This window comes from Elephas maximus, chromosome 12 (genome assembly GCF_024166365.1).
Source record: "Elephas maximus indicus isolate mEleMax1 chromosome 12, mEleMax1 primary haplotype, whole genome shotgun sequence".
Lineage (NCBI taxonomy): Eukaryota > Metazoa > Chordata > Mammalia > Proboscidea > Elephantidae > Elephas > Elephas maximus.
Window position 1 is genome coordinate 5,394,552 of NC_064830.1, and position 8,475 is coordinate 5,403,026.

Below are 8,475 nucleotides of genomic sequence, written 5' to 3' on the forward strand. Positions count from 1 at the left end.
AGGAGCCTTTCCCAAACTGAGTTATGCTCTTGCCCTTTTCCTTCAGTGGTCAGTTTGTGCCTTTCGCAGCCTTTTTGGCCGATTGCCATGATTATATATATCTTTAGGGATTTGAAACTCCTTTAAGCTGCTGGGAAGGGCTGTGAATGTTTGGCTTTGTTTGTTCAAAGGAATGGCAACTAAATACAAGTACCATAGAGTGTTTCTAAATACAGAATGTTTACAACATAGGGGCAGGCTCCTAAGTGGCTGGAGAATGTCACGCCCAGCAATCTCTTTCATTCTTCAGCACAACGTTCTAATCAGCTAATTAAAATCGCCAGATAGGCTTCCACACAAATAGTGTTGACTGCAGCATGTGACAGAGATCTGTGAAGAGACTGGCCTTTAGGAACTTGTAGTAGAAAGTGTGGACTTGTTACCAGCCTATTCTGCAGTGGATAAATCCACTTTGGCTACATTCATTATTAATGTATTAAAATTATTATTGATACTGGCTTCCGTGCAATCTTTACTCTGGGACCCGTCAACTTTTCTCCTATCTAAAGTCTCTTCCTTTGGCTTCCTTCTCATATTACCTTTTATTTTTTGGTGACTTTTTCGATCCTAGCTCTGGCGGGTACGTTAGAAAGAGTAAAATCAATGAGCACTTACTAAAAATCCCTGCATTCATTATCTAAGCCACAGGTTCAGAACGAGTATATCAGAATCTACCGGGATAACGTCCACATGTCCACACTGAGGGCTGCTTCCAGCCTGGGGCTCGGCCGCATCCCTTCTCTGGTTTTGGAGATGTCCACCAATGAGAATAGCCATCTCTACTCCCAGACTCCTTCCCAAACCATTTCATCTCTCGGTTTCAGGAAACTGGATAAACGTTCCTTGCTTTTAAATGTTGGACACTATAAACAAAGCTCTGGGTACCTATTTAGTGAATTTCAACTTACTTTTTCGCTGCATATTCATTCAGAAGGTACCTTGCTTGAATATTACGATATGACTGGTCATAGTGTTTGTGTCTTTTCTGGTAGAAAGGCACTGCTACAAGTGACATCTTCGTTTACTCCTGCAAATAAAGAGTAACACAAATATTGCTGAGTTCCTTTTCAAATGTAGTCATGCTTCTGCAGTTGTTTGCATTAATATTTTTCATTGTTCCAAAAGGGAAAAAATCAACTCTAACTAATAAAACCCATTCAGGAAAAAAGTGAAGGAAAGATCATACAGGTGGAAACAGTATAGGAGTAGGAGTCAGGAAACTTATTAACATCCCATCGACCTGATTTCATTTCTGCTTCCAATCAAATTAGAATATTGGTCTACCTGTTTTATTTAATTGTGAGGTCACGTGAACTCAAAAAATATTTAAAGAATGCCCAGTTTGTTCAAGGCCATATGAAAAGCAGTGTGGGCGAGAAGGATAAAAATACTTCGAACACAGATTAGAGAAGTAAACAAACACTTAAAATACAAGAAAAGATATGATAAGTTCCAAGGAGAGGGGAGAGTGGGAGCCGAAATGTTCTGGGGAGTCAGAAGAGAAGGTATGTAACAGGAGAAAAGGGCAGCCAGAGGAGGCTCCATAATGTAGGTGACATTTGAGCTGGAGAGAACTCTGACAGGCTGAGATGGGGGTGGAAAGAAGGGCATTCCATGAGCAAAGGTAGGAGGCAGAAAAATAAGGCTCCTAGGAGACTTGAAGGAGTGTAACCAGTAACAGCTGTATAAAGCCTGAAACCACAGGAGGAGGACTTTCAACAGCTGCCTAAGAAGCTAGGACTCATTTCACTGTTCGAAAAGGGGGACTTGAAGAAAGGAATTCGTCTCTAAGGTTCCTTCCAGATCCATCATTCTGAAGTCCTTTCTCACAGGTTACTTGTAGAAGTGCTTGGTTGGGGGTAGCGGGAAGCTGGGACTGAGCCTAGCATCGATGCCTCAAGGATGTGAGGAAATAAGCAAGTTTTGATGGAATTCTCCCAAATCGAGAAATAGCTGACACCCATTCTTGTCTCTGGAAATTTGAAGTATTGCTGCTCTTAGACATATTCATTTCGCGTATTCACCCAAAATAAATAAGATGCAAATTTATTGGGTTATTTGATTGTATCTAAAAAGTTATGTAGAAGCAGTATTTCAAAGTCTACGTGATCATTAGTTTCCCAAATAAAGGAGCAAAAGAACACCTCCAAACTGAGCTCCATTTTGTGATTTATGTTTAAATTAGGATAATCTAGCCTGATTTAAAGAAGAAACTCTTAACTAAGGCTCCACTGCACAGCCCCAAGGATGGCATTCACAGAGAGGACAGTGAGAATGGGGACTCCCGGGGTCGAAAGTGTCATGACCCTGTTCTGAGACTAAACATTCTATACTACCTTCCTCATCATCATTCAGATCTTTTAAGTATATATTAGCAAACCTACAAAAATGTCATTTTTCTCCAAGTAAATTTTGTGATCAGTTTTTGTAGACTGTGGTTTCCAAGAATCACCAATTATAGAGCTGGAAAAATCCTAACAGGTTACCCAACACCGAGGCCCAGGAGAAGAGATTATTTCCTTAAACTGTATAGAAGGGATTAGCCCACCCCCAGGTCATCAGGCATCTGTCTCTGGGCCTTTTCTACTATGTTGCACTAACTTATCTCAATTTTTCCTCTCAAAAATCAACTTGTCAATCAGCTAACAGATACTGAATACCTGGCATGTGTTTTGTAGCGTGATGCATACATTTGATTATAAATATATAATAGAGTGCTGCACCTAATGGAGCAGAATAAAAGCCTACCCCCTTTACCAACCCCAGTTTTGAAATAGGTATTATAATATGACAAGCCCTGGTGGCACAGTGGTTAAAAACTTGCTGATAACCAAAAGCTTGGCAGTTCGAATCCACTAGCCACTCCTTAGAAACTCTATGGGACAGGTCTGCTCTGTCCTATGGGGTAACTATAGTTGGAATAGACTTGACAGCAACAGGTATTATAAGATAGAGGTCAAGTGCACAGGTTTTGACATCTGAGAGACCTGGGTTCAAATTCTGACTCCAGCACTTACCTAGATGTGGTCTTGGGTTCATTCCTAATTTCTCTGATATTCCATACTGAATATATACAATGCTTAGCACTATGCTTGGCATAGGGTAATAAACAACTCAAAATTTGTATCTATCATTGTCACTTTATTATTATTATTTCATTATTCTTATCAAGTTGAATCTATAAATAGGGAAAGGTATCTGAATAAAATCTATTTATCACTTAATATTTGAAAGATCCTCAGCTCCATCTCTATGGGATTTTCCAATTAAGTGATAAAGGTGATCTTTAGAAAAGCTTCCTACCCATAATTGTCCTATATATCCTATATGTTGTCACTGGAGTCTGTGTGGTGTTGGGAAAAACTCATTGAATTGAAATCAGACCAACAATATCTTATGTCTAAGTCATTGAACAGCCACTTGATACTGGACAAGATATTTCAGCACTTTGAGCCCCAGTTTCCCCTCTAAGATTTCCTGATCGTATCTGCACTAGGGGAGGGATGTTACGCTATAGCAGAAATCACGAACAATCCCCTGACACGGTGTTTTGTCTGGTAGTTGTTTCACATCACAGTATTTACTTATGTTTATGGTGGGTTAACTTTTCAATTTATTTGTGTTTCTTGGCAAAGGGACAAGTCCAAAAATAGCCTAGGTGTTAGGAAAGAATAAGCTATCTTGACATGTTTAACCTGTGGCAGCCAATACCCAAAGAGGATATTCCATACTTGATTAGATTCGTTCTCTTGTTCTGAATGTAAGCTGTCTGGTAAAGGTCATCATTGCTCAAGTCTTTATAATCTGATGACTGGATATCCTTGAACTAGTTTGCAATGTTCTGTCCAGTGCTAGGAACACAATCAGCACTCATTATATCATTGACTTAACTCGACACGTGGTTGTGTGCGCCTGGATGTCTTCAAACACTTCATGTGTGAGGAGCATATACTTTGTAGTAATTAGAGAAGGGGAGCTGGACTCAAGTGTACATGTTGCCTGTATTCTTCAGCTTGACTCATAGACTTACTGTCAACCAGTACCTCTAAGTGACTGGTATTTCCCCCCAAGACATCTTTGGAGGATGGTGGCAATAGAGCACTTTACTAAGTGTATTTATTTATATTTGTTCCCTAATCCTTTAAAGAAACAGTGTTCCTTCAAAATCAGAAGGTTTAATGGTTCTACAAATGCAACTACCCTTAGTTCTACTCATTTTTCATTCCACAGATATTTTTGAGCACCAGCCCCGTGGCAGCCAAGCCTAAGTCATAGAACCATAGGATTTCAAAGACTGGAACATTCCTGCTTCGGGAATGGTGGCAAACTTGTGCCTTGTATGGCATTTGAACTTCTGTGCAAATGTGTCCTCAGCCCCGCTCACCTCCTCTTTTATCAATCACATTCCTAACCCACATATACCAGCCTCAAGCCCCCTCCTAGTCTACCTATTTTATGCTCCTCTGTGATCCCTTTGCCCGTCAGTGGGCCTCACATTTGCAGAACTTCCCCAGTTGCCCTGACCCAGCCCCTGTGACCTCCTCAAGGCCATACATGAAGAAATTCCTTGGGAACATATTCTTTGCAGGCACAGAAGGTGTTCAGTAGCGACAGCCATGGAGTCACAAGGCATTTATAAGTGAAAGAGACCATAGACAGGACTTAAGCCAAACTCACCAAACTACTTATTACACTATAAAGAAGAGAGAAGTAACAGAAGCCAGTCAACTGTCAGATTTCCCTTCATTTTCTTCATAGAAAGTCATCTTCCTTTTTGATAACACTAGATATAGCATGTCTTAAGCACTCTCCCACATACACATACTTCAAAAATAATGAGAAGATCTTTTCCTCAAAGCCCAGTTTTAGATGTGAGCCACCTTGTGTGAAGGGGCATTCAGAGGTTTCCACTCCAGTAGTGACCTGGTGAGCTAAATAAAGCAACACCTCTAGCTCTTGGGGCCTCGATTTGCTTCACTGAAAACGAGAGGCTTGAACTAGATGACAACTAAGATTCCTCCAATCTGTAGCAATTTATGAATCTATGACTGTAGGCAACCCTACGCTGTCAACACTAACCTTCCTAAAAGATTGAAGATAGAGAGCAAGCACGTAGTACAAAATGAAGGTATTCTAAACACATGGGTTTTCGGTTTTTTTTTTTTTTAACAAATTGAACGTGATTTGACAGATAGTATCATCCTATCCTTATTATCATCTTGACTTTACATATGAGGAAATTAAGGTTCAGAGGGTTAAAATAACTTGCCAAAGTCACAGGTTGGTCAATGACAGAGCCCAGGCTCCAACCCAGGTCTTCTGATTCTTACCCCTAACCCTCTTTCCACCCCATCCAGCCTCAGGCTCTTTTGGCTTCTCAGGCTACTCATGGGAAGCTCCTGACATGCTTAGGAATTATGACACCAAAATGCAATGTGATACCGTCCTCCAGTACAGGGGACTGTGCGTCTGCGGCATGCTCAGTACTAATTTTTTCCTCAGAGGAATATTTGGAACCAATCTTTCATGCCACCAAGAAGGATTTTAATTTGTGAAAATGTTTCAAGTGCCGAGCTTTTGCTTCCATTTAATGAAAGAAGTCATCATGTATACAGCTAAAAACATCAGTCAATGAACACACCAATGAAAGCATTCCTAGAGGAAAAGAAGAGAATGAATCACTACATGTAGTTGGTCTATACTCCAAGTGACTAAGTCCTTGATTCCTAAGACAGGGTTTTATCAGAGCTGATTCACATTGTGAAGTACTTTTCCCAAAGATTTTTCCAAACTACTGATCTCCAAAATTAATGATAACTGGGTGCAAAATATATTTTTTTAAATAACTATAAATGATTAATTCAATATAGTTTGAAGTCCATTTTCCGGCAGCTAAATTCTCAAGTATTCCTCCAAATAACCTTTAAGAACAATGACACGAATGATTTTGGAGTTTCTTCTAGTTCGCCCTCCCTGTAGCTACAAAGCTGTACTTCCTGGGGAGACTGGTTCCCTCTTCTCTAACGTTTAAGCGGCATCAAATCAGGGAAAGCCGTTAATGTGCAGCTTCCTGGACAGGTGCGTTTTCCAGTAACCCAGAGAATTACCATGTTTTCCACAGAAGATTAAAAATGAATCAGCAGTTTAAAAATATTTCATTCCATACAAATTTTACCTGTGTTTTTATGAAAGAACAGGCATGTAGAAAAAGGTCCCTAATTCAATGTTAATTTCACACAATTTCACTCCAAATACAACCCTGACTCAGTTATAGCACCTTTACATTTGCTGTCTTCCACTTGCTCTTTGATTTCTGTTTTACTTCTACTCAGTAAGAAGGAGTGAAGCGGGGAGATAGGGAAAGAGCCTCTCCCATCCACCACAACGTCCACTTTCCTTCATTACTGCCCTTTCATTGCTTCCCGGGTAGTGTCGTCCAACTTCACTATCTTTTCCAGGCAGGCAGAGTTTCAAGAGCATGACTGGAGAACACACAGGCTCTCTCAGAGGAACTGAGCTGAAAAATCCTGGAGGATCATCACATACCAAAAAGCACAAAGAAGAAAACCACTCTGAGAAAACTGAAATCTTAAAGTAAAAACTTGAAAGTGCTGGCTATAAAATACAAAATAGTCTAGGTCTAAACTATAGAACTCTTACTGCTTTTTTGTCTTAAGAAAATGTCCAATTTTATTTTACGTCTTTTCAAACCTTTGCTTTCCTTAGAGAATCTCATGAAAATTGCAGACATCAATGAACTGTGTCCTGGAACTTTACAGACAATGTTGCAAAAATCAGGGTTCAGGTACGAAGTACTATGAAGGGATGTTAGAATATTATTACAATAATGATCATAACAATGGAAAATAAAGAAAATACTCATTGAACATATAATCTAATCAAACAAATATAGACCTCAGACTAATGATTTGCCTTTTTTTTTTCCCTGTAGTAAATTGTATATATAATGGGATGTACTGGTTAAATCTTTGCCCTGAAAAGGTCCAGCTAGGGAATTTGAGTGCAACTGGCTTTGGCACAAATTTTTAATCCTTCCCCAAAAGCCACACATAAGAAAAGGAGAGAAGAAACTTACCAGGAAGAAATGAAAATAGGAAAGAGGAGAGAACTCTGCCCCGCCCAGCTCACCAAGCTACGCAGGCCCGGCTGAGGAGTGCACAGCTAAGGTCCAGCTCCAAGCTCCTGTCCCTTCCCTCCTATTTATGGCCAGAGGAGATGCTATATATAGCAGCAGGGCAGTGCCTCTCCCCAAATTGATACCTCCATAATAAATCATTGGCCAGAACTTCGGGAGAGGAAACTTCTTAAGTTAGAAAAATCGAAGTAAAAAGTATTAGCACTGAATCACAAAGTACACTTTTCTTTTCCCAGTAAGATTCATATGAGAATTCAGCTATTGGAGAAAAAGAAGGAGAGGAAATAGAACTCTCCCCCTACCTGGCTCTCCTCCCAACTCGTTTTAATTTTTAAATGTGAATTCTCAGACTTGTTTTCCATCCTTTTGAGTTATAAGTCCCCTGGTGTGTAAATAGACACCCCCACATGAGCCTTAATAATGACTCGAATTTCAATAAGCATTTCTGCCATTTATCAGCCACGTTAACTACGTTAAAGAATACTGTTGCCCATGGTTGAAGGGAAGTTTGCAGTCTCTGTAGTTTTGGGAATTTTTTCTTAATTTCACCAACTACTCAAGTTCTCACTTAATTTCATCCTGGGGCTAATTTAGCAAGAAGTGCCTACCTAAAAGAGGAGCTATGCCGAGTCGGCAAGTTATGTCTTATTTATAGTTATTACCGCAGGCATACACTCTATCTAAACAACATGGATAATTACAGTGTGTCCATATTTTTTGCACAGCATGTGTCCAAATATAAATAACACATAACCAGACACTAGTGTGCTATAACATGGCACGTACCGCCTGCCAAGAGGGAGGTGCCCTGTGGGAATGACCATTGGTTTCAGAAGCCAAGAGAACTGTGTTCAAATTCTACCTTGTCATGGAGAGATTGTGGACTTCAGCAAGATATTCGATTTCTGTGAGCCTGTGTTTCTACTTCTGTCAAATGTGTGTAATGATAGCTGTCTTATACATTTGTTGTGAAAATTAAAGAAAATAATATATGGAAAGTAAGTACCTGGAAGCTTTAAGAAACTCAGTGTTCTTCCCACATAAAAATAGCAAAGAACCAGTAAAACAGATCTATAAACACACAAAATAAATATTACAGATACAGAGTAAAAGCCATTGACTTTTCTCATCTAAAAGCCCCTTGGATATTCAATCAAGGCTATATATATTTTTACTTTATGTCATATTTTCTTTAGTACTCCCATCACCTAGCAAATAATTTAACGAATGTTTGTTGACTGAGTAGCAAATAAGGCAAAGGTAGCAGGCATGTTATTTTT

The 8,475-nt window shown here is 39.6% G+C and overlaps 1 protein-coding gene across 3 annotated transcripts in view; it reads right to left on the reverse strand.

Annotated features, from left to right (window-relative positions):
- MYOM2 (myomesin 2) overlaps window positions 1–7,291 on the reverse strand; it is a 113,910-nt gene extending 106,619 nt beyond the window's left edge. For 2 of the 3 annotated variants that reach the window (XM_049903611.1, XM_049903609.1), the window contains exons 1-2: window positions 7,136–7,214; window positions 948–1,066 (exon numbers count right to left, since the gene is read on the reverse strand). In XM_049903611.1, the coding sequence (XP_049759568.1) occupies window positions 948–1,054 (107 nt within the window). In that variant the 5' untranslated portion in view covers window positions 1,055–1,066; window positions 7,136–7,214. Of the gene's footprint in view, window positions 1–947; window positions 1,067–7,135 lie in introns of all 3 variants that reach the window. The other variant, XM_049903610.1, reaches the window with a different exon arrangement.
- Window positions 7,292–8,475: the final 1,184 nt, after the last annotated feature.